Consider the following 26,634-nt stretch of genomic DNA (forward strand, 5'->3'; position numbering starts at 1 on the left):
TCCATGTTATCACCGGCTGAGACTGCAAAAACTCTGGAAGAGACCGCGAAAAAGCAAAGACGACATGCTGCACAAAGTGATGCATCAATCTCTCACAGAGAATCAAAAAGTGCAGGAGTGGAAGGAGAGGGAAAGCGGGATCTGCAAGGAAAACGCAGTGCATGGGAAGCAAAGCACAGAGTGGCTGATAAGCATCCTGGAGCACCAAGCGGACTCTATCCACGCGCTTGTAGCCATGGAGGCGGAGCACTACCGCCCCCGCCCCTTCCTGAAGCCCTTGTCCCAAAGCTCTTTCCCTTGTTCCCCCATGTCAGCTCCAACCCCTCTTAAACAACATCTGGGTTCTTACCGCTACCAGCTGCCTCCAACACCTGTATGTTCACCAACCAGCCCTGAGAACTACGACCCTTACCCTCTGCACTCAACCCCCATCACCATGCAGTATAGCCATCCTGAAGTCCAGCACTCATTGCACAGCACTCCAGACAGGACATATGCAAATCTGTGAGTGTACCATTCCCCTCCCCACCCCCTTGCCCTTTCTGATTCCCAAAAAGTTGTGTTTCTTTCAATAAATTAATTTTCTTTTCAATAAATGGATTTTTTGGCTTTGAAAACAGTCTTTATTATTGCATAAAGTAAAAGATACCTTAGCCCAGGAAAGAAACAGGAACTGCAAATTAGCTTAGGAAACACAGATTCCTACTAACATTGTAACCACTGCATTTCACTCCCGTGCAGGGCACCAAACATTACTGTTGGTTTTCAGCCTCAAATTCCTCCCTCAAGGCATCTCTAATCCTTGCATCTGTTTGCTGGGCCCCTCTAATAGCCTTGCTCTCTGGCTGGCAAATTCAGCCTCCAGGTGTTGAACCGCAGAGGTCCATGCCTGACTGAATCTTTCACCCTTCCCTTCAAAAATATTATGGAGGGTACAACACGCAGATATAACCACGGGGATGCTGTTTTTGCCCAAGTCCAGCTTCCCATACAAAGATCGCCAGCAGCCCTTTAAACGGCCAAAAGCACACTCCACAGACATTCGGCACCAGCTCAGCCTGTAGTTGAACCGTTCCTTGCTGCTGTCAAGGCTTCCTGTGTACGGTTTCATGAGCCACGGCATTAACGGGTAAGTGGGGTCTCCAAGGATCACAATGGGCATTTTGACATCCCCTACTGTGATCTTCCGCTCTGGGGAAAAAAGTCCCGGCCTGAAGCTTCCTGAACAGGTTAGTGTTCCGAAAGATGTGTGCATCATGCACCTTTCCAGGCCAGCCTGCATTAATGTCAATGAAAAGCCCACGGTGATCCACAAATGCCTGCAGAATCATAGAAAAATACCCCTTCCAATTAACGTACTTGGATGCTAGGTGGGGTGGTGCCAGAATAGGAATATCGATCCCACCTATCGCCCCTCCACAGTTAGGGAAACCCATTTGTGCAAAGCCATCCACAATGTCTTGTACGTTCCCCAGAGTCATGGTTCTTAGCAGAATGCAATTAATGGCCCTGCAAACTTGCATCAACACAATTCCAATGGTCGACTTTCCCACTCCAAACTGGTTCGCGACTGATTGGTAGCTGTCTGGAGTTGCCAGCTCACAGACTGCAATAGCCACCCGCTTCTCCACTAGCAGGGCAGCTCTCAATCTTCTGTCCTTGCACTGCAGGGTGGGGGCAAGCTCCTCACACAGTCCCATGAAAGTGGCTTTTCTCATCCGAAAGTTTTGCAACCACTGCTCGTCATCCCAGACTTGCATGACCATGTGATTCCACCACTCAGTGCTTGTTTCCCGAGCCCAAAAGCAGCGTTCCACGGTGCTGAGCATGTCCATGAATGCCACAAGCAATTTTGTGTCATACGCATTACACGACTCGCTATCATCATCAGACTCCTCACTGTCACTTTGGATCTTAAGGAATAGCTTAACTGCCAAACATGATGTGCTGGCAAGACTCGTCAGCATACTCCCCAGCAGTTCGGGCTCCATTTCCTGCAGACTGAAATGGAACTCAGATTGCACTGCAGAGACATTGTTGAAAGATGGCACCAAATGTGGACGGAAACACAGGGATTGCTGGGATGTGAAGCGATGCATCACGAGGCATTGGGACAGGAACCAGAATGCCCCACCTCCTCCCAACAACACATGGCGCCAGAATGGGAAGAAGTGCTCTGTGGGATAGCTGCCCATAACGCACCACTCACAACGCCACTGCAAATGCTGCAAATGTGGCCATGACAGTGCGCTGGCAGCTGTCAGTGTGGACAGACTGCAGCGCTTTCCCTACTCAGCTGTATGAAGATAGGTTTAACTCCCAGCGCTGTAGAGCTGCAAGTGTAGCCATACCCTGAGTTGGCTGGCACAGGTCAGCTACGAGTTTATTTTTGTTGTGTAGACATATCTTTATGGCTCGCAGATGGTGGGGCATAAGGATTCCCCAAAAAACTTTGTAAGGATTATGTAGGAGGAGATAGGAGAATCCTTTGTGTCTTCTCCAAAGATTGCATGATTTTCTTGGTCTTCTAAAGATTTTTGTGTAACTAACATTCTTGAAAAGTAATGTGATAGTTATGGCAGTTTCTTGCAATATCCTGGTCAAATCCTTACTGACTTAAGGCCTTGTCTACAAAGTTTTGTCAGCAAAAGCTGCCTTTTGCCAACAAAACAGGGGAGGCGTATGCACTACAAAGCAACTTCTTGGGGCAAAACTCCGATATTCTGCCAACAAAATAAAATCACCTCAATGAGAGGCATATAGTTTTTTGTGGCAAAGTTAAAGCGACAAAGCGTCAGTGTAGACACTGCTGTACATTAGGTAGACATAACTGGCTTCCCCTAGTATCCCACAATGCCTGCCGTGACCGCTCTGCTCAATGTTTTGATCTCTGCTGCTCAGGGCCGCCAAGAGGATTCAGGGGGCCCAGGGCAAAGCAATTTCAGGGGCCTCTTCCAAAAAAAAAAAGTTGCAATATTATAGAATACTATATTCACAGGGGGGCCCCTGTGGGGCCTGGGGCAAATTGCCCCACTTGCGCCCCCCCTCCCCCCGCAGCCCAGTTGGTGCTCTGCAGGCACGCGCCCCTCCCCTTTCAAAGCTCCAGGAAGTATCTGACAGCTGAGTGTGTTGCTCCATTCGGGGAACAAAGAACAAATCGTTAAGGTGGAATGCTCCCGTTCTGCCCAGCACTAGGAACACAGCCGCAGGCAGACTGCTGCTGCAGGGGATGACTGCTGTGCTGCTTTGACATTCCTCAACATGGAGAGCTCACAGAGCTGCTCAGGATGCTGCTCTCAGCAGCTGAAGAGGCTGCAGGAGAACTGGGAGGGAATCACAGAACTATAGGCAGGCAGACAGACAGGGCTGCTTCTGTGGGGGCAAAGGGGAAAGAGAAACTGCTGTGCCATGCAGAGCTGGGGGCTGTCATCTGTGGGAGTGTCCTCCACCCCCTACCACAGGATAGGATGGTCATCCTGCTGTCTGAACTTAAAGAAACAGCATGCCGACACTTACTCTCCCCCAACATACACAGTTTCTGTCCCATCCCCCCCCCCACTCACACACCACTCTCCTCTCCCTTCCCCCGCCCCCACATTTCATTTGAAAACCAGCTGATAGTCTACTACGATGCCCATGGAACGATGGGATTGAGAAATCTGCATCATGTGATGCTGTACCTGCCCCATGAGACATTGTAAACCCTTCCCAAAGCACCTCAGTTGCACAGTGGGATAGCTACCCGCAGTGCTCTCTCTGTCATTGCAAGAGTGGCTAGTGTGGATGCACTCAGCTGACACAAAGAGCACAGTGTGGACATGCAACAGAAGTTTAATTAAAGCAGCATAACTTTTGCTGACAAAACTTTGTACTGTAGACAAGGCCTAAGTTTAAGTATTTTAGGAGTTCACTGTATTAAAAAATGCAAATGTTTATGTATTATTGTGCGATTGTATAGAACTTCTTTAGGAGGAAGATGGGATTAATGCAATCTTTGGAAGTACTGTGAGCTTCAAATGACTGCCTTAAAATATATGGAGATATACCTAGCTCATAGAACTGTAAGGGACCCTGAAAGGTCATTGAATCAAGCCCCCTGCCTTCACTAGTAGGACCAAGTAGGATCAGTAGATTTTTGCCTGAGATCTCTTAAGTGGCCCCCACAAGGATTGAACTTACAACCCTGGGTTTAGTGGTCAATGCTCAAACTACTGAGCTATCCCTCCCCCCTTGAACGACGTAGGGGACAAATGATCTTTTGTGACAATATGTGTAAAGTGGCATTCTTAGGTAGTACTTAAGAAGGTTGCAAATTCCCACCTCTGTACTCAGCCTTTGAAGTTTCTTCCTGAGGGCCCTTATCACCTGTTACATGAAGACAGTTAAAAAAAAAAAAAAAAAAAAAAAACCACTAACAAAAAGGAGTAAATGACACTCTTGGGTGGGGTTTGAAGGACTGGTCACCAGCCAGAGCCCTTGTTGGAGTCAGGAGTGATTTCTGGGTAAATTTACTGGCATGTATCTATTTTCTTTTATTGTTTTGAATATGTTTTATCTGAAATGCTTAAGAATAAATATGCTTGCTGAGAAAGAGTTGTGTAGTAGCCTAACTGTGGCAGTTACTTTGTTTACCATCTCAGAGGAGAAAAGTAAAGTATGAGGCAACCTGGCCTTATTGGAGATGTACGCTGCACCCCATAATGCTTTATAGAAATATGCTTGTGAGTGTAAATATGACATAACTGGAATATTTTTATACTATATATGCCATGTAACATCTCTGCAAAGGTTAATCTCTACTGAATGTATTTTCATCTATTCATATGAATGTAACATTTTTATATCTGAAGTTTTGGCTCTATGCTTGTATTTAGAGCGTTTACTGTAGAAAGCATCTAAGGCAGATTTAGTCAACATAGCGTGAGGGGTTATTCAGGCAATTGGCTAACAATGGGCCTTCACAGACACCAATCCACATCTGAACTTTCCTGGGAACGTTCGGGCTAACGTGGGCAATGGCGTGGGCCTGTAGAGAACTGAGACATGCATGGACATGTGACTTGCCCATGTGACTCCAAAACTCCACCTTGTAGCTGTGATTTTAACCAGGGGGAAAGAGGAGCTTCCACCCACAAGAGAGAGACTATATAAGCTCCTGGAAACCCCTCCATTTTGTCTTCAGCTGGCTCAAGAGATAGCCTCTCCACTCCAAAGAGATGCGTGAAACAAATTGGAACAAAGGACAGTAACTATAGGGGTATGAGTGATTGATGGACCCAGACTAGGAGGAAGTCTAGTCTGTAAAAGCAGCTTATTGGAACATCTCTGAGGTTGAGGATTACTTGCATTTAGTTTCTTACTGTATTAGGTTTAGACTTGCATGTTTTTGTTTTATTTTGCTTGGTAATTTACTTTGTTCTGCTTGTCATTACTTGGAACCACTTAAATCCTACTTTTTATATTTAATAAAATCACTTTTTACTTATTAACCCAGAGCAGGTATTCATTCCTGGGGGAGCCAACTGCTGTGCATATCTCTCTCTCGGTGTTACAGAGGGCAAACAATTTATGAGTTTACCCTCTATAAGCTTTAAAACTGATCGATTTAGTGTTTGGATCCCACTGGGAACTGGGTATCTGGGTGTTGGAGACAGGAGCACTTCTTAAGCTGTTTTCAGGTAAGCTTGCAGCTTTTGCAGGACATGGTTCAGACCTAGGTCTGTGTTTGTAGCAGGCTAGTGTGTTGGGCACACCAGGCAAGGCATTGAAGTCCCAAGCTGGCAGGGAAAACGGGCTCAGAGGTAGTCCCAGCACATCAGGTGGCAGTCCCAAGGGGATTTCTGTGACCGAACCCATCAGAGGGGCAGTGAGGAAGCAAGGAGTCACAGTAGAGGCAGGGAGCTATGTAATCTGGAAATATCTTGGTCAGGAAGGAGAGAGACATAGGTCTCTGCTCAAGAGAGGTGATGACTGAAGAGCCAGGAACCTATTATGGTGCTCTTGCTGGACCATGAGCGGGAATATAGGTGTCACTACCCTGAACTGTGATAGGCAATACACAGTCAAATTACTGATGTGGCTGCAACTGTAACTTCATTTTGACTGCAAGTTAAAGAGACTCAGTCTGTGTTGGGCACTTTCTATTATCCTTATACACACACTTGATAAAACTGTCAACAGTTATGTATCTAAATTATTTTAAGTGCTAAGGTACAAGCTTTAATTCACACAAGCTGTGCATGCTCAGTTTAGACAGCTTATTTGTACGTTAGCATCTCATATAATTTTTGTGGATCCCTTATAAGTAAGTTTAATGTATTTGCTTTGTAATTTTTTTCTAGAATCCTTTCATGTGCTAGAAGTTGCTGCAGGGTAATCTGTGTACCTTCAGTACAGTATGTGAAAGGAGATAAGCTTTCTAGATATAAAATAGAATTTAACTTAATTTTTGTGCAGAGAATCAACTAAGAAATCATTTTAATTTTAGCAAGTCCAATGCTTGATAACTACCATTATAATGCTAGGGTATGACAAACTGACATATTTGCCAGGGAGTATGAAGGAGGAGGTAACTGATTTTTTTTTTTTTTTTTTTTTTTTGCATAAAAGAAATCTTCAAAGTGTAGTTCTCTATTTATTCATCACTTCCAGGTTGAGTGTGCTCATCTTACAAGTGGAATTATTTTCTTTTCTTAACGCTAGGCCTGTAAATGCAACTTGGCAACTAAAAATACAAATATGAATGTTTCCCACAAAGGGAAAGGATAAAGAAAGTTGAATAAAAGGTCTTAGAATAGTTCTTAAAATAAGTAGTACATAGTTCACATGAGAGCTCAGATAATGTAACCTTGAAGTTAAGGCTTGTGTTACTGGAGATAGGCAAAAGAAATAACCTATGGCGCAGAGTACAATGTACGTTACAGACAGACATGGGATTACACCCACACATGTACACAGAGTTCTTTTCAGGCAGCACTCCTCCCAAACTGCTTCCTTGAGAAGAAATTTGCCAAATTTGGCCGTCTCCCTGAATCCATGGGAGGACAGGGCTATCCATGTGAAGATCTTGTATCTCTGTAATAAATCACTGAAATCACTGCAATTGGCTCTATAAAACTGTGTTCATCAACTCCTCTGTAGCACCACTATTTGGCACAGAATCCTCTCTCCAGCAACAGGCAGAAGCCAACACGCTTCAATCCCTCTGGCTCCATTCCATCTGAGCACCATCCAACATATTGGCTTTCACATGCTTAGTCATTATTTATAGAGCAGCACAGATATGCATGATGCTTTACAAAGCCAAGTGAGAAAAGTCAGTGACAAGATTTTAAGATTCTGCTGAGATTTAATAGCCTGATGTTGGCAGACACTTCAGACAGGCTGCATTTAAAACAAGCTATCTTGAACTTATTCTCCCACCTATGGCAAGCTAGTTTGGATTGCTCATGTACAATTCTGATCATGAAATGCCATGTGTAATAAATCCCAGATATGCAAAGTTGCTTTTTTACAATGGCAGAATCAAGATATCTGGGTTCTAGTTCTGTCTGACACTTGTTGTGTGTAATCCTTTGTAGCAAAGAAGTTCTCCAGCATGTGTGTGGCTAATTTAGCTACACAGCAAAAGTGTATATCCTGCAAGATGTACAGTGAGTCTTCTGCATGTACTCTGATCTCAGTCTTTGCTCATATTACAAGAGCCACTAGAGTCCATGAGAAATGGTGTTCCTGTGTTGTCTAGTCAAGCAGTTCCTGATCACATAATTTCAAGTTTTTCCTTGAGACTCACAACTATGGTGTTTTTTTTTTTTTAAAACTAGAATCTTTCATGTTAAGACAATGTAAACATTACATGATTATGCATTTAAGAATTCAAGTAATGCCAGTTAAGGTGGCATATGCAACATCTAGTAAGGAAGTGGAATGGAGAGAAAGATCTACCATACAAATCCTCTCCTTTATCTTTCATTCCTGAGGCTAGTAAGAAGACTGAGAAACAGACCTGGTAAACAGATTAGAAAAAAACAAAGGAGGAGCTAGAAAGGGTTATAAAGCAAAGAGACTCACAAAAGGGGCTAAATAGAGACGTTTGAGGAAACATATAACTAAAATGGACAAGACAATGCCTCTCTCCACTCTGACCACTTTGCTTTTTGTTTTCTCCCCCACATGACTGTAAACTCTTTGAAGCACACACCAGGTCTTCCTCTATTTGCACAATCACTACTATATTGCATAGTACTGTAAGAACAATTAACAATGTCATGCGTGCTGAGAATTTGGCAGAGAAGTGTATACAAGTTTTCCCTAGGGCAGGTAGGGAAAAACCAAAACCTAATTGCTTCTGTTTATAAAATTTTCCATTGGGTAATTTATAGGCAGCATTAATAATTAGTAGTAACTTGTTAAATTTAGAGTAGGCCTTACTATATTTATCCAATCCCCACCAACTTGAGGATTTGGCATATTAGTGAGGGTGGGGAAAAGTGTACACATACAGCTGTGATTTCTTCCCTTTTTTTTTTTGTTGTAATAAGACCATCGCCCCAGCCTTAAATCCAACAGAAGGGTTCCGGCACCTAACAGATGATATTGGAGACCTTTTTTGCTAGCTTCTGAATTAATTTGCTTAAATCTGTAGTTTGCAAACCAGTGTAACTATTCTAGTTAGGGGCTGTAAGGTCTGAGGTCTTTTTCTGCAGCTACATTAGGACTGTAGAAGCCATGAGCTAAAAGGCAGAAAGTCACATCCTCACATTCTATCTAAATTACATTAAAACAATGAAATATCAGGCTGTTACGAAGGTGCTCCTGTCCTAATAGTACCCACCATCACCAGATAAACACACAGCTTTTAAGATGTTTAAAAAGACAACTTTGTTTGATTGTATTCTGTCTGGCAAGGAATCACTTATCAAGAGTTGTGATGGTGAAATCTATACTTCTTTAACCAAGCTTACCCTACCGCTTTAGTAGATTTAAATCTTGCAAAATTAGTTATGCAACAGACAAACAATGAAAGAACCGGACAGAAACCAGACAGACGTGTTGGACAGCAGAGAGTGTTACAGGGCAGGCATACCCTTTGACACAGCAGACAACACTTTGTGCCAGTATAACTACATCAGCCATACTAGTATGGTTAAAGTAGCACAACTTGTGGTTGTAGGCAACCCTGTAGAACAGGAAGGTTAGATACTGGGTAGCAGGGCAGCAGTTTGAGAAGTCTTTAACATCAAACAATGGCTTCTTTCGTACTGGTCAGACTAAAAGATATTTTAAGGCAACAGGTTCCTCACAAGGAGGTGTCAGTCCCATTTAGTAGGTCATCTTTGTGTTTTTAACCACACCAAAAGGCCAGAGGTCAGAATCACAGGTAATGATCCCAACTATTATGTGTGTGAATAGACCAAGTCCTTGGAAAGAGGGTGCTGTGTGTTTTGCCCTGCACTTGGTTTCTGATTATTTGGTGATCTCTTCCCTGCCCAAGAAGCATGTCAGATAACAGGCAGAAAGCTAAGAAAAACTGGCAAATTGAACACCTTGTTTACAGACGGCTCTACTCCTTAGAAGGTATCTTTAAAACGTTAATGTCAGCTTGTTTATCCTAGCTGACACAAGCCATCCTTGGTTTGCTTTTTTGTTCTTTTGTGGAGTAGGCCGAAGAAAACTGTGGTCCTTTCTTCTTGGGTATAAAAATGGCTACTCCATTTGAGACTCATCCTTTCTGGGTGTGTGGCAAGTAGGGGGGGAAGCAGGGAGATGAGGTGAGTTGACTCTGCAGGACCTGTTGGTTTCTGTGACCCCTAGACCAAGAAAGGTAATTTGTCAATAGTGAATGGCTAAGGACTTATTGATTACAGATCTTACATTGATGAGCATGAGGCTGTGGTCCTGCCTGGGTGTTTGTACACACTTCATGTGACTATTTAATCATCATTTTTCTGGATGCATGCTTCCATTTCCTCAGTTATTTCTTCCTATTTATGCCTTGTATTGGGGAAAAATGCAGCGAAGTGGTTCTAACTGGCAATGGTAGAAGTCTAGTGAAGTAACAGATTCATAGGAAGCAGCAACAAGACTCCTTAAAGCTTTTTGTTTATAAAAGAAAATGGTGTCAGATGCCTATAGTATAGCAAGTCTGAGACACCCATTACACAGCAACAGCACAGTGCAAAGTTCCCTGTAAGTTGCTCGGCTGCCTATTTAGCCTAGCTGGCTGGACTTGGAACCCTGTTTTTTAAAATAAGCACAGGCATTAGACTGTTGGGAGAAGGTTGGCCTTAAAGTAGCCTGCCAACAGATGTAATTCTGGTACCCAGCAATGAAGTAAGGACCTCATTCTGCTTCCTCTTGTGTTGGGAAGGCCAGAACAGTAGGAGAAAATGGGGCGGAGGGGGTTGTTTTCTGAATCAGAGTTTCAAAACTGATTCTTAGCAGCAGGGGATGTCCCTGCTCTATTTCTTACTGGGTGGGCCCTGCTCCCATGTTGGGTACTTCGATGGGAGGGAGGGTTGTTTAAAGCTATAGCTGCTTTAACTGTCAGCCTTCCCTTTGTGTGATTTCTGCAAGGAGAGATCATAAAAGGCCCTGCAGTTTCACATTCTTTATACTGCCATAGCTGTTTTTTTTCTGGTTCCCAAGGTAGGGGTGGATTGTATCCTTTGTGCTGTTGCTCATAGGAGAGATGCCTTTCTAGTGTTCTTCATTAGCTGCCCTCAAGCTGAAGCAGAACTGAATCTTGGCAGTTTCACTGCCGCCCAGAGCAGGGGTTCTCAAACATCACTGCACTGCGACCCCCTTCTGACATCAAAATGACTACACAACCCCAGGAGGGGCGACTGAAGCCTGAGTCTGCCTGATTCTCACTGCCCTGAGTGAGGGAGCCAAAGGCTAAGCCCCACTGCCCTGGGCAGGGAAGGGATTAGAGCTGAAGCCCAAGGGCTTCAGCCCCAGCCAGGGGGCCTGTAACTGAGCCGTGATGCCCAGGGCTGAATCTCTCAGGCTTCGACTTGGGCCCCACGTGGTGGGGCTTGGGCTTCAGCCCCGAGCCCCAGCAAGTCTAAGCCAACCATGGTGACCCCACCAAAATGAGAACCACTGTCCTAGAGGGTTCCCACCTGGCAGAAACTGATGAAATAGGCAGCAGATGTAAAACCAACAAAAGGAAGTACTTGTTCACGCAAAGAGGAGTCAACCTGTAGAACCTGTTGCCAAGGGATGTTGTGAAGGCCAAAAGTGTAACTGGGTTTTAAAAAAAAAGTAAATAAGTTAATGGAGGATAGCGCCCATCAATGACTTTTACCCAAGATGGTCAGGGATGCAACCCCACGCTCTGGGTGTCCCTAAGCCTCTGACAGCCAGATACTGGGACTGAGTGACAGGGAATGGATCACTCGATAATTGCCCTGATCTGTTCATTCCCTCTGAAGCACCTGGCATTGGCCACTGTCGGAAAACAGGATACTGGGCTACATGGACCTTTGGTCTGACCCAGCATGGTCATTCTTATGTTCTTAAGTCAGGGTGTCACCCCTCTCTTCCTGCTACCCAGATGCCAGCAATCTTCTTGTTCTTAGTTCTGATGCCACAGTGGCCCCCAGCATCCAGGAGGATGAGTTCCAGGAAGAGCCCTGCTCAGTCCCTGCAGCCCTAGGGTGAAGCATACTTAGTTACTCTGTGGGTACAGCCAAAGTGCAATTCAGCCAACATGTAGGAGCTATGAGGTAACGCAGCATGCTCGTTGCAAACAGACTCTTCTGAAAGTAATACTGCTGCCTTCAAAGGAGCCTCTCTACTTCTCATATGGAGACTTCAACTGGTAGAGGCTTGTAACTTAGCCAAGTTTGGACAGATTTTCACCAACCACAAAAAAGTAAATCCAAACACTCACCCAAACACCCCTTCTCCCTGTCCCCTGACTGCCTCCGGAACCCCTGCCCCTGCCACCCCATCCAACCCACCCCCCCTTCCTGACTGCCCCACTTCAACCTTGTTCCCCCCTACTGCCCCCTTGTTCCCCTATCCACATCCCTGCCTCTGACCACCACCCCAAACTCCCCTGCCCTCCATTCAACCCCTCCCCCCACCCTTACCACACTGCCTGGAGCACCACTGGCTGGTGGCACTACAGCCGCGCTGCCACTGCCACCATGTAGCACAGAGCACTGAGTCAGGCCCGACTCTGTAGCTGCCCTGCCCCAGGAGCTCACAGACCCACCGCCCATACCACTGCAGCGGTGGCGGAGCGAGCCGAGGCTGTGGAAGAGGGGGGACAGCGGGGGGGGGGAGGCGGGGGCAGGGGCAGGGCCTAGCCTCCTGGGCCAGGAGCTCAGGGGCTGGGTAGGAGGGTCCCGTGGGCTGCCATAGTTTGCCCACCTATGTGCTAGAGCTTCTCAGATGAGCTTTTGTGATTTTTTTTAAACATGGGTAAGGCAATTATTTTCCTCTCCAACTCTGTTCCCAGAAAGAGCTGAATTATTTTAGCTGAAACTTTCCAAAAATTTAGCCTGAAGCAGACAGAGTTTTCAGCCCAGCAGACAGGTTTAATAATATTTTAAGCAGCAGAAAACAGGCTCTTATAGGAAGGATATAGAAAGGATTTTAAGCATAGGTATTGGTACCAACTCTGCAAATAATTGCTGAAGGTGTACTTGATTTGTAGGAACTAATTCTCTTTAGGAGGGAAAGACTGCAATATTTCAGCCTCTGATACATTTGATCAAAGCATATATAAAGTCCTTGAAAACTCACAAGTTATTCTAAATTTGTGCAAATCATTAGTCCATTTTAAAAGATACTGCTACTTCTAAGGCTCATTCTTTGCAGTAGTTCAAGCATTAATTGTTGCTTTATCTTTAATATACTAAAGTTCTTACACTTCATGTTCAGTAAACGAACTAGTTGGTGAAGAGCTAATCTATTTGAGCGAGGGTCCACTTTGTAGTAGATAACTTTATTAAAAAGGACAAAGCTTAAGTGTTTCTTCCCCTTTTAGCAGAAGCAGAGGGAGCTGAACAAGTTGACGCTAGAAACTGAAGTGTGTAAAGACAGGTAATGTAAACAGCACTGGATTAATAACGGAATGAATGACATGAACTCTGGACTCATGAATTCTGTTCAACGACATCTAGGTAAGAGATCAGTGCTTTATGATCAGACAGTATTTTATGGGATTCAAAAAAAGAAACATAAACATGTAATATTTTACCTGATCTGCCACTCTGTAGATCTCTTGCCTTTTGCTGCAGTCACACAAGTAAGCATGCACTCTTATGGCTCCATTTTCTCTAGCTAGTTTACTTGTTTCCTTGTTACCTTCTTGATTAATGTCCCAGAGAACAAGGGTGACTCCAAGGCGAGCAAATTTTAATGCTAGAAGTCTTCCAATTCCACTTCCGGCTCCTGTTATAAGTACTATTTCACCAGCAACACTCTTCTTTCGCACAGGAACAAACAACAACACTAGAGATTCTAACAGGAAATATATTGAGAGCACCAGGACTTTGAGTGTTTCAAGGAAGAAGTTCATCTTGGAGAAGATTTTTCAAACACCTGCTAATGATGAATATTTACCATTTAGAACAAAACAGCAACAGTGAAACTTCAAATATTTTAGAATTGAAAAAAAATATTGCTAAATATATCCCCTCTATGAATACATATAACAGTGGAAACTATTAAAGAATAATAGATAGGGCCTTACCAAATAGATTGACCAGAATGGATAATGAAATAGCCATAGGACTTGAAAATGGCAAATTTTACGTTTTCAGATATTTAAATCTGAAATTTCACAGTGTTGTAGTTGTGGGTGTCCCAACTCAACACGGGGCAGGTGGGGTTGCAAACCTGTTGTAGGGGGGGTTGCGGGATTGCCATCCTCACTTCTGTGCTGCCTTCGAAGCTGGGCTCTGAAGGCAGCAGCCGCAGACGGTTCCCAGAGGTGGAGGTGGGTCAGATCTCACCCATCCTGCTGGGAGTGCCCCAGCAAAGAGCTGCTAGTCCCGACCAGGCTGGGGAGGGACAGGGACAGGACTTCAGTTTCCTCTGCATGGCTGTTCTTGCTACCTCTCCTGGCTACAGAAAGTTCTGCACTGCCTCACCCACTTTCTGCCCCAAGAGATCTTCAGTTGCAAGGGGGAAGTCACAGTACTGTATGTGCTCCCCGTCCTTCCAGATGCAATTATTAGCTTGTTTTAGTAATGTGAACTTGACAGGATTTATTTACTCTTTACAGCAGCAAACAATACTCAGGGCTCAACTCCCTGATATGGGCATTTGAGACAGTTTTGTAGGGTAGCAATCTCAATTGGTATCCTCAAACTTGAGAATCCCTGCCTTAAGTTAACAAAAGCAAGTGAAAAAATGTGTTCCAATTTCTAATATCATTAATTGAATGTCAGCATGGACCATCCAGCAACTATGTCTTTCTTCACTCCCTGTCTCTGCGCTGAAAACACTGTTCATGTTTAGACATTTCTCTCTCTGCATCCACAGAGTTCACTGGAATTTTCAGTGCCAAGCTAGCCTTGAGAGGTGGGAGATTCTGCCTTCCACTGAGTTCCAAAACTGTAGCACAGGCAAACTACAGTCCACTTCTTTCATAATATTTTTGTAAGCAGGAATCTCTAGCCTAGAATTCATGTCAAAGCCAGGAATTGCATTAAGTGAGGTTAAATCCATCAACAGGTGCATTTGTGCAGATTCGCATATACGCACAGCTTTTAGGAACCCCACTGCAGGTTGCTGAAACTTCTGAGCTGTTTTTCCTGTATTGCTTGACTCTTCCCTGTAGCAATGGTACTGTCTGAGCTTCTTTGCCGTGCAAGAAAATGCCTGCTGAGCACTGGCATTTAATTCAGCATTGTCAGAGTGATTTTCGTTTGACTGTGCTTCAACCCAGAATAGTACATCCATTACTTTGTTGTACATTTGGTGGATTATAACATCTTGAGATTTGAACCAAGTGATTAAGTCCATCAGTGCTGTGGCATTCTTGGCAATGACCTGAACTTTCTCATTCAGCTGAGCATTGTTTAGAAGGGTTGAAAGTTCTGTTAAAACCTGCATTTTCATTGTCAGTGTCAGCTCTTCCGAGAGGAACTCAGAGTAGTATTTCAGATGAACTGCCTGGTACTGTACAGCCCTAAACCAGGAATTCCACAGAGTATTGGCTCTGGGGGAACTGCAATTTTTTATTTCCTGATTTCAGTCATGTTTGCAGTGTGCTGCCTATATTGAATTTTGCAGCTAGGGCAGTGTTTTAAAGATCTCTTTAATGTAGCTGACCAGTTTGTTAACTTTCTAGACTTACATCTCCACAGTTCAATGACAAGAGAAATTATATATGCATTACATGTAATATGGACAGCATTTGACATTACACCTTGGAGAACAGATCTGAAAGATTTTATCATGCACCTGAAAGGGGGTTCCAAAGAGGATGGCTCTAGACCAGTGGCTCCCAAACTTGTTTCGCTGCTTGCGCAGGGAAAACCCCTGGTGGGCCGGGCCGGTTTGTTTATCTGCCACATCCGCAGGCTTGGCCGATCGCAGCTCCCAGTGGCCGCGGTTCACTGCTCCAGGCCAATGGGAGCTGCTGGAAGCAGCAGCCAGTACGTCCCTCAGCCTGAGCCGCTTCCAGCAGCTCCCATTGACCTGGAGCAGTGAACCGCGGCCACTGGGAGCTGCGATCGGCCAAGCCTGCGGATGTGGCAGATAAACAAACCGGCCCGGCCCACCAGGGGATTTCCCTGCACATGCAGTGGAACAAGTTTGGGAGTCCCTGCTCTAGACTGTTGTCAGTGGTACCAGAGGACAGAACAAAGAGTAATGGTCTCGAGTTGCAGTGGGGAGGTTTAGATTGGATATTAGGAAAAACTTTTTCACTAGCAGGGTGATGAAGCACTGGAATGGGTTACCTAGAGAGGTGGTGGAATCTCCATCCTTAGAAGTTTTTAAGGTCAAGCTTGACAAAGCCCTGGCTGGGATGATTTAGTTGGGGATTGGTCCTGCTTTGAGTAGGGGGTTGGACTAGAAGACCTTGTGAGTCACTGATATTCTATGTAAGTTGCATTGTGGCTTATGAAAGTAGATACTTTGTCAGAGTTTGCACCATATTTTGAAATTATTTCAATTATCACTTGAGAAACTGTAGTGTAGTTAACTGCATCCAAGTAAATGAAATCAGTGAGCTCTGTTCTTAACTTTCCTGTCTGTATATTTTTGGCTTTGTCAGAAATAAAATCAAACAGAACATGCAGTACATAGTTGTCCTGCTAACCTATGGACTGATCCAAAATAACTGTAAAAGACTGATGAGTTAATTTGAGATTTCATCTCCTCAAAATGTGTAGCAAAAATCTGTGAAAGGTAGTCTTGTCGTAGCTTATTCGTAGTTGGTAAGCAACCGGCATTTTGTACATGCCACTGAATGAACTCACGCAGCTTTGAGTGATCACGTTTTTTCAATGGTATATTAGCACTTGCAAATGCATCCACAAGTTCCATTCTAGCTAAATGATGGGTCTCAGAGCTGTCATCTGCTTAAAAAGTGATGAAGTTGTTTTTGTATTTGTAACTTTTTGTTTATCAGCATTATCCACAGCCCTCTTTCTGTTTCAATAGGTTTCCAAGTCTATGTGGTGCTGAACCCTTGCTCAATGTGCGTAATCCAATGAAATATTGCAACTTTGACAAAATACTGTGTCACTACTGGAATGTAGAATTTGGAAGCCAAATTCTTTCACATGATTTGCTGCACTAATGATTTCAGAGGTTTTTCATTTACTTTGGACGGTCATTTTACACTTGTAATTTCAGTTATCTTCTGGTAGGCTGCCAAGTGAGATCACTGCACTACAAAACCATACCAATGTCCATATCTACCAATCTGTGAGTTGAGCCATGAGTGTGATTCGCTGCTGTAAAGCGTCAATCAAAAAATTCTGTCAAGTCCTTCACCTTTCTTTTTGTTGTTATTGAAACAAGCTAATAAGTGCATCTGGAAGGGAGGGCTGGGCAGTTTCCTGGACAATGACCCCTCCTGCAATTGCGAAGCAATGGGGACAGGAAGTGAGTGAGGGAGAGGGGGTGCAGAGCTATCAGCAGCCTGGAGAGGTACCCAAAAGTGGCCCTGCAGGGGAAGGACAAATCCTGTCTCTCCCCAGCCTGGGCAGGACTTGCAGCAAGGAGCCCCCATCTGGGGAGCTCTCAGTAGCATGGGGGTGTTCAGATAGCATCAGGAGGGACTTATTTTGTGATCCGTGACATGTTTTTCATGGCCGTGAAACTGGTAGGGCCCTAGTGCTAGGGCCCGATAAGCAGGTATTCACAATTCCCCGAATCACTTCATTTACATACACATACTTTTAATTGATTAGCACTGTAATGCTATTTTATGCAAGACATCTTAATAGGCATTTTCTATTTTCTATTTACATTTCTATTAGTGTGTATTTTTATACTAATGTGTCTTAGATGTAGTATGACAATTCCAAAATGGAATTATAGCTGGGCTAACAATTAATAGCTCACATCCTCTTTTTTAAAATCAGCCACAGAGAAAACATACCTGGAAGACAGGCTTCTGCAATCAATCAGTCAGGGATAGGCAACCTTTGGCATGAGAACTGCCAGGGTAAGCACCCTGGCGGGCCAGACCAGTTAGTTTACTTGCCATGTCCACAGGTTTGGCCGATCATGGCTTCCACTGCCCGCAGTTCGCCGCTCCAGGCCAATTGGGGTGGCGGGAAGCGGCAGCCAGCACATCCCTCGGCCCACACAGCTTCCTGACATCCCATTGGCCTGGAGCAGCGAACCGCGGCCAGTGGGAGCCATGATCGGCTGAACCTTTGGACACAGCAGGTAAACAAACTGGCCCGGCCTGCTCGGGTGCTTACCTTGGCAGGCTGCGTGACAAACGTTGCCAAGCCCTGGAACAGGTAGCTCCTTCTTGTTGAGGTACTGTATCCAGGCTAAAGCACAAAGCTTGCTCTACTTAAAAACGGTTAGCATAAAGGACTTCAGAAAACAACCTCTTTTATAAACTCAGCAAAACGCTTGAGAAAAATGAGATACTTATGTGGCTCACATGACAATAAATTTATCATCTCTGCTGGCTTTTTGCAGATGAGCTACAATGTAAATACTGTTTATATCCCTTACAATGTATAGCCAAACAAAACCTCTCTTTAAAATTGTGTGTTAACCAAACATGCAGTAGAAATACTAGTGTCCACAAAGTCTCAAGTGTGCTTAACTTTATGCACTGTACTCAATGCAGTTAAGCAAATGCTTAAGTCTTTGTGGGAGTATAACTTCATTTCACCTTCCATGAACATATGTGAGTTCAATCCTTGAGGGGGCCATTTGGGGATTGGTCCTGCTTTGAGCAGGGGGTTGGACTAGATGATCTCCTGAGGTCCCTTCCAACCCTAATAATAATAATAATAATAAATAATAATAATATGGAATATGAATGATGTTGAAACCTGCTCTGCAACTGTAGCCTTGAGAATCAACATTTTACCTTCCTCAGGTGAAGGTTCAGTGTACTGGGCTCAGAGTTCAACTTTCAGCACTGAGACTGTTTTTAAATTTGGGACACTCCTCATTTATGTTGCAACTGCATATAGTTTATTTTAGTTCAAGACTGCATGTACATTAGAAGCTGGATAGAGGTTCCTTTGAGAAATTGGACCATGATGTTGGAGTCCTACATGAATCCATCCCTCCCCCACCAAAACACAAAGCACTTCATCTGTTGTTCACTGCTATGTATACAGACAGCAGTGGTATACAAATAGTGACTGATAAAACTACTCAGATTCTTGATTTTTTGAGAAAAGTTCAGTGAAATTTAGCAAGTTGATGCTCTCAAATTACTACTACTACTGCCATGTTTTCATGTAGGCTCAAGCAGTTACTTTCCTTGGAAGGCATTAGATGGCTATTGAAACAGAGAAAGTTATTTCAGAAAGCCTTTTATCAAGACATTAAGTCTCACTTTTTCAAGTCCCATTCAGAACTTTCATGTGGAAATATGGACTGCCAAAAATAACATGGCCGAAATTAGGGAAACAAGTTTAAGCCTCTGACTGGATATTATGAGCCAGGAAATGAGTAACATAATTACGTTTACTTTTAAAATAAAAAAATGTGAGAAGACTTGGAATGTTGCAAAATTGTGAACCATAGATATTTTGTACATTGAACATGGAAGAGCCTTTGCTGTTGTTTCTCAATTCCTCATTTTTTTCTGTTCCATTAACACCACTGAACACAAATTGTATTTTTTACACAAAACCTTTGATAAGCATAGCTTTCAATTCTCTAAGAATCAGATGGATGATCTTTGCTTTTATAGTGTGGTAGAAAGACAGTAGGGTGGTGTTTTTATGTTTTTTAAAACCTAAGAAGAGTGATTTCTACCATAGTCACATAGGCTTTTGGTGTTCAATAGACTAATTTAGCAGTTTGAAATAGGTATCTCATACCTACAGCCAACACTTCCTCCAGCACAAATGTTTATATTAACTGCAAGCTTCATGTTTGCCATCTCTGAAAACCTTTCATTCCCTACCTTGTTCATCGTTTAGCTCCCCAAATTCACATAGCATCAGCACATAAGAGCGGTGAACACTAAATTTTGCTGGGTTCCAGCTAGTTAATTAGATTATGTATACACCAGAGAATTAGAGAGGTGGAAGCTGAACCAGCTGGACAGAAGTAGTAAGCATAAACTGGTTCAACTGCATCCAAGGTGGCTATGCCAATACTGGTTAAAAAGTATGGCACCTTTTGCCCCACTACTGCGTCTTCCTGAATCCCATCAATTACATTGTACTGTGAGTACCTAATCTACAACTCCTAATATTAGTCCCAGAAAAAATGGATTTTGAGATCTTTTGGAAGGCCAATGCTGTCTTAGAGAAGACGACTGGAACCAGGTGACCTAGTTCACATTCTACCTAAGGGTATGGCTATACTTGAAACTTCAAAGCACTGTGTGGTCGCAGCGCCAGCGCTGGGAGAGAGCTCTCCCAGCGCTGCACGTACTCCACATCCTGATGGGGTTTAGCTTGCAGCGCTGGGAGCCGTGCTCCCAGAGCTGGGGCACTGGTTACACTGGCGCTTTACAGCGCTGTATCTTGCAGCGCTCAGGGAGGTGTTTTTTTCACACCGCTGAGCGAGAAAGTTGCAGCGCTGTAAAGCGCCAGTGTAGCCAAGGCCTAACAAATGGTTCAGATGCAATAGGTCTTTAGACCAGCAAAATGCAATTCTGACATTGCATACATGCAATTGCTGGGAGATTTTCTACCCAGCTGTGAGGCACTGTCCAAGCACTGCAGGGGTTATACAGGTACAGAGAACTGGGAATTTCTCCCGGGGTGATAAGACTGTAGAGACGAGCATCTCCTATCTTTACTGGTATCAAGCAGTTAGAATGTAGCCACCAGAATCCTCTTCCACTGAGCCCTTACCAGCTTCTCATCCCCCATCTTGCCCCTCCCTTTCAAAAACACAACCAAGCTGCCAACCTCAAGGCTTCTTCTGCCAGACCAACACCTCCAGCTCTGTAATGCAAGAAACCTCGGATAACGCCTCAACAAAGAGCCCACAGTCCGAACTCGAGATTGGGGTCCTTCCACTCTCCCCCTCCCCCCCAAACACCAGGGTGGGGGTGAGCAAATTCTCAGCCACTCATCTGCGTTAAAAGGCGCCAAGCTCACTCCCCGGCGGGTGTCCGGCGCTGCGAGCAGCGTTGGGCCGGTTTCCTTTCTGCGGCCGCAGCCTCTTCTCCCGCCAGCACAGCACAGCAGCCCAGGGGAGAGCCAGCCAGCGCTAGAGGCCAAGCGGCGCGGGCCCCGGGACACCCACGCGCCTCGCTCCCCCAGCAGCGCCCGCAGGACGGCCAGAGCCGCGGCCCCACTCACCGCGATGGCTGCTCCCCGGCACGTGCCTCAGGCAGCCCTCCGGCTGAAGTCTCTTCCCCGCCTTTCCAGCGGCGCTTACGCCCGTCTGGCCACCCAGCGTTCCCCTGGAGCAGGCACCAGGGCGCGGCAACGTGTCGGAGCGTAGAGCTCTGAGCCCTTCGCTCTTCCGCGCTGAAGGAGAGGGGGAGGCGGGCTGGCGGTCACAGAGGAACTGGGTGGGGAGGGGAGGATTGTGAAGCTGGAAATGGGGCGGTTCCAAAGGGTGACCAGAAAGCAACTGTGACAAAATGGGGGGGGGGGGGATAGGAGTCTATATGTAAGGGGATGTTGCCCCCTTACTAACATTCGGGGGGGGGGGGGTGGTTGGTTGGCCAGCTCCCAGAACCAAAAGAAAGGGGGCGTAGATGGGCAATCAGGAGCCTGAGACTGACAGTTCACAGGAACAATGGGGAGAGGGCAATGTTCCAGGTCAGCGTGATTGACAAGGTGGGCAGGCTAATCAGAGAGTCTGGAGGCCAGGACAAGTCCTGTGCTCTGTGTGGGCTGGAATTACCCTGTCAGACAGAGTGGAGCTGGAGCTAAGGAGAAAGCAGGGGCCCAAGCTAAGCTGGGGAGCAGAGCTGCAGTCACAGAGCCAGAGACGCAGCCCGGGGGAAGCAGATCCTGTTCTGGGAGCAGAGCTGCAGCCACAGAGCCAGAGACGCAGCCCAGGGAAAGCAGATCCTGTTCTGAGAGCAGAGCTGCAGCCACAGAGCCGGGGAAGCAGATCCTGTTCTGGGAGCAGAGCTGCAGCCACAGAGCCAGAGACATAGCCCAGGGAGAGCAGATCCTGTTCTGGGAGCAGAGCTGCAGCCACAGAGCCAGAGACACAACCCAGGGAGAGCAGATCCTGTTCTGAGAGCAGAGCTGCAGTCACAGAGCCAGAGACGCAGCCCAGGGAAAGCAGATCCTGTTCTGGGAGCAGAGCTGCAGCCACAGAGCCAGAGACACAGCCCAGGGAGAGCAGATCCTGCGCTGGGAGCAAAGCTGCAGCCACAGGGTCAGAGAAACAGCCCCAGGGTCTGGAGGCAGAGAAGCAGCATCAGTGCTGAGGCAGAGTGGGGCTGGGGCTGGAGTTGGAGCCAGGTGTGGTGAGCAACTGAGGCCAGCCAAGGGAGGACCCTGGGCAAAAGGCCCAGTGCAGAAAGACACCCCCAGCCAGGGGTGGCAGTTTCTAGTAATTTTGGTGGTGCCCAGCACCCACTCCCACCCAAACTCCACCCCCCCAAACTCCACCCACCACCTGCCCAAAGCTCTGGGAGGGAGTTTGTGTGGGGAAGGAGGTCTGGGGTGCAGGCCCTAGGCTGGGGCAGGGGATTGGGGTGCAGGCTCCAGGAAGGAGTTTGGGGATGGGAGGGGGTGCAGAGGGAGAGTGTGCAGGAGTGAGTGCTGATGTGTGTGCCATGGGGTGTGGCTGCAGATGAGGGGTATGGGATGTGGGAGGGGCTCAGGGCGAGTAGGAGTGTGAGGGGTGAGGGCTTGGGCTGGGGGGGTTGGGGTGTTAGGCTCAGAGCTGGGGCAGAGGGTTGGCGTGCAGGGGGATGAGGGCTCTGGCTGGGACTGGGGATAAGGTGTTGAGGGTGCTGGAGGGGCTCAGGGCTCGGGCAGAGGGTTAGCGTGTGGGTATGTGTGTGGAAAGTTCTGGCTGGGGGTGTGGGCTCTGGGATGGGGCAGGACTGGGGATGAGTTTGGGGTGCAGGCAGGCTGCTCTGGGACACTTGCACATTTCCGCGTGAGGCAGGCTGTTGCCCCAGGTGACAGCGAGACGACACTGATGATGAGTTTAATGGATGAATGTTTTCAGCCCTAATGTCCGCGCTGACTTCCCTAGGATTACCAAAGATCAGCCTCTTTTTGTTACAAGTAACGTGTATAATTTAAAAAGTTGAGTTGTAGGCATTTTCTTGAGTCTATAGTTACATCATTGCTCTAGGTTCGTCTTGTTTGGACCATTGTGGTTAGAGGAGGAAATTTCCACCAACCACAGGACCTGTAGCAGGGGGCAGTGAGCCCTTCCCGCCATGCTGCAAAGAGAGACACCATTGAAATTATGATTCCATGCATTTTTACAAATCAAATAACGCCTTCCTTACCTTTCTGTCATTAACTTGCCCACAGAATGACAGATGCTTCCAGACTACAGTGTTGGGTGGGGGCTTCTAGGTATTAGCAATACAGTGAACCCCACACATTTAAAAATCATGTGTAGGAGTCGGTAGAGACTCTCCCATCTTCCCATTCCATTCTCCATGTTTTCCCCCAAAGTAAGGGTGAGGGGAAGAGGAGAAAGGGAGGGGAAGAGGCTTGACAAAATAAATGCTGCAGCTCTCATCTAATCCATTGTCTGGAGGGGCTGGGGGGCTTCACGCGCCAAATATCAAAGAATGTTGGTAACACTGAACAGCATCATTTTCAGAGTGTGATTAGGGACTCATTACAGGGACAGATGTAAGTGATTGGAGTTCCAATATGCTGAGAGAGGGGAGTGCCAATTGGAAATTAAGCTAAGAAGCACTGCTAAAGGGACTGTGAGGCGTTCATAAAAGGTCCTCAGGATGAATTAGAAGTAGTAGTAGGTGGGCACCACCAGGATGAACTAGCTGAGCAGTGGCCTTTCTTCTCACTAACCAGCCAAATTTAGAGCTCCAGATAGATCACAGTTCAGGGCAACTTTACCTGTATTTCCCCTCAGTGGTCCAGCAAGGACACCCAATCTTAGGCTTCCAGTTCCCCCACTGTTGCCTCTCTTGGGAGGGAGACCTGTGTCTCACTCTCTCCTGATCAGGGTATGTCCCAGATTGAAGAGTTCGCTGCCTTCATCACAGCAAAAACAGTCTTCCTAAACAGATGTGCTTGCTGTCTCTTCAGTCTGATAACAGTCCTACAGGTATAAGGTACCACATGGTTCTTTCTAAGCAAGCCTACTTTATTCTTAAGGTAGAAATCATTACAGAGAAAACATAATAAAAATATAAGAACCTATGCTAGCAAGCTCCCAACTCTGGCTCTGACTCCAGGCTCTGGTTCCTGACTCCAGCTCTGACCTTTGGTTCTGGTTCCTAACTCCTGCTTCTGGCCCTTTCCCATTCTGTTTCTAGCCACTAAGATGTACTGCCATCACCTGGGCTTCTGACACTTGCTGGACCATACATGGGGAATACAGGTAGAGTTGCCCCAAACTGAGACATTTCACCTCCCTTTATGTGTCTTAAATTTCTGTACTGCAATTTCATAGTTAGCCTCCTCTGCCTGAGTTAAATAAAAACTATTAAACACTTCCAGTGATTCAAAACCAGACACTGTCAAAAATAAGGCTACATTCTGAATTTCTTCCTTTTTATTGGCACCCACTGCTTGCAGATATAGAGTAAAGGGCTGTTTAAACTTCCTCCGCTGTCTTCCACATCACAACCACTCTTCGGTATTGGTCAGAGACTTCAGTAGCCATCATATGTCCTGGGGATATGACGACAACAATAGTGCAGGTAAACAACTTCTTGAATGGGCCTCGAATCAACACAAGCATCTACGGTTTGATTATAAGCAGCCAGGAACTTTCCATTCTGCATGATCGAGAAAAGACTATATGCCAGACTAATGCTTTATGTTCTGTGACCAGAGTGCATGGCCCCAATGGCAATTCTAACTGCCCTCAACAATTTTCTGCATAGCCAACACTGTCCTATCATCATACATGTTAGTCTGCAAGTCTCCCTAATTACATCACTACGAAAGCTGCAGTGGAACTATAGGAAGACTGACTGGAACGATTATATGGAAATCATAGCGTTGCACCCCATAAAGCTTTATGGAAATATGGTTATGAATGTATCTATGATATAACTGGAATATGCTTTCTGCTCCGCATGCCATGTAATGTATCTCTGTAAAGGTTATGATCTACTGAATACATTCCTTCTATTTGTATGCATGTATCATTTTTGTATTCGAAGTTATGAATATTGGCTATGTACTTGTTCAATTTTAAATAGCCTCAGTGAAGCAGTTGGTCAGCTTCCTAAGAAAAGACTACTCTCAGTAAAAGCAGCAAAGAATCCTGTGGCACCTTATAGACTAACAGACGTTTTGGAGCATGAGCTTTCGTGGGTGAATACCCACTTCCTCAGATGCATGTAGTGGAAATTTCCAGGGGCAGGTATATATATGCTAGCAAGCAAGCTAGAGATAATGAGGTCAGTTCAATCAGGGAGGATGAGGCCCTGTTCTAGCAGTTGAGGTGTGAAAACCAAGAGAGGAGAAACTGGTTCTGTAGTTGGCAAGCTATTCACAGTCTTTGTTCAATCCTGAGCTGATGGTGTCAAATTTGCAGATGAACTGAAGCTCAGCAGTTTCTCTTTGAAGTCTGGTCCTGAAGTTTTTGTGCTGCAGGATGGCCACCTTAAGGTCTGCTATAGTGTGGCCAGGGAGGTTGAAGTGCTCTCCTACAGGTTTTTGTATATTGCCATTCCTAATATCTGATTTGTGTCCATTTATCCTTTTCCGTAGAGACTGTCCAGTTTGGCCGATGTACATAGCAGAGGGGCATTGCTGGCATATGATGGCGTATATTACATTGGTGGATGTGCAGGTGAATGAACCGGTGATGGTGTGGCTGATCTGGTTAGGTCCTGTGATGGTGTCGCTGGTGAAGATATGTGGGCAGAGTTGGCATTGAGGTTTGTTGCATGGATTGGTTCCTGAGCTAGAGTTATTATGGTGCGGTGTGCAGTTACTGGTGAGAATATGTTTCAGGTTGGCAGGTTGTCTGTGGGCAAGGACTGGCCTGCCACCCAAGGCCTGTGAAAGTGTGGGATAATTGTCCAGGATGGGTTGTAGATCCTTGATGATGCATTGGAGGGGTTTTAGCTGGGGACTGTATGTGATGGCCAGTGGAGTCCTGTTGGTTTCTTTCTTGGGTTTGTCTTGCAGTAGGAGGCTTCTGGGTACACGTCTGGCTCTGTTGATCCGTTTCCTTATTTCCTCGTGCGGGTATTGTAGTTTTGAGAATGTTTGGTGGAGATTTTGTAGGTGTTGGTCTCTGTCTGAGGGGTTAGAGCAGGTTGGCAGGTTGTCTGTGGGCAAGGACTGATGATGCGTTGGAGGGGTTTTAGCTGGGGGCTGTATGTTGGTTTCTGTCTGAGAGGTTAGAGCAGATGCGGTTCTACCTCAGTGCTTGGCTGTAGACAATGGATCGTGTGATGTGTCCGGGATGGAAGCTGGAGGCATGAGCCTACCGATCACTATGCCTACCTTCATGCCTCCAGCTTCCATCCCGGACACATCACACGATCCATTGTCTACAGCCAAGCACTGAGGTACAACCGCATCTGCTCTAACTCCTCAGACAGAGAGCAACATACAGCCCCCAGCTAAAACCCCTCCAACGCATCATCAAGGATCTACAACCCATCCTGGACAATGATCCCACACTTTCACAGGCCTTGGGTGGCAGGCCAGTCCTTGCCCACAGACAACCTGCCAACCTGAAACATATTCTCACCAGTAACTGCACACCGCACCATAATAACTCTAGCTCAGGAACCAATCCATGCAACAAACCTCAATGCCAACTCTGCCCATATATCTACACCAGCGACACCATCACAGGACCTAACCAGATCAGCCACACCATCACCAGTTCATTCACCTGCAC

General features: G+C 45.8%; 1 protein-coding gene across 2 annotated transcripts in view; it reads right to left on the bottom strand.

Moving 5' to 3' along the window:
- Positions 1-21,150, bottom strand: part of LOC127044291 (epidermal retinol dehydrogenase 2-like) — a 31,984-nt gene extending 10,834 nt beyond the window's left edge. Inside the window, exons 1-2 of one of the 2 annotated variants that reach the window (XM_050938927.1) lie at positions 20,943-21,150; positions 13,214-13,557 (exon numbers count right to left, since the gene is read on the bottom strand). In XM_050938927.1, coding sequence (XP_050794884.1) covers positions 13,214-13,534 — 321 coding nt within the window. In that variant the 5' untranslated portion in view covers positions 13,535-13,557; positions 20,943-21,150. Of the gene's footprint in view, positions 1-13,213; positions 13,561-20,942 lie in introns of both variants that reach the window. The other variant, XM_050938928.1, reaches the window with a different exon arrangement.
- Between the last annotated feature and the right edge of the window lie 5,484 nt (positions 21,151-26,634).

Source organism: Gopherus flavomarginatus, chromosome 2 (genome assembly GCF_025201925.1).
Source record: "Gopherus flavomarginatus isolate rGopFla2 chromosome 2, rGopFla2.mat.asm, whole genome shotgun sequence".
NCBI classification, from domain to species: domain Eukaryota; kingdom Metazoa; phylum Chordata; order Testudines; family Testudinidae; genus Gopherus; species Gopherus flavomarginatus.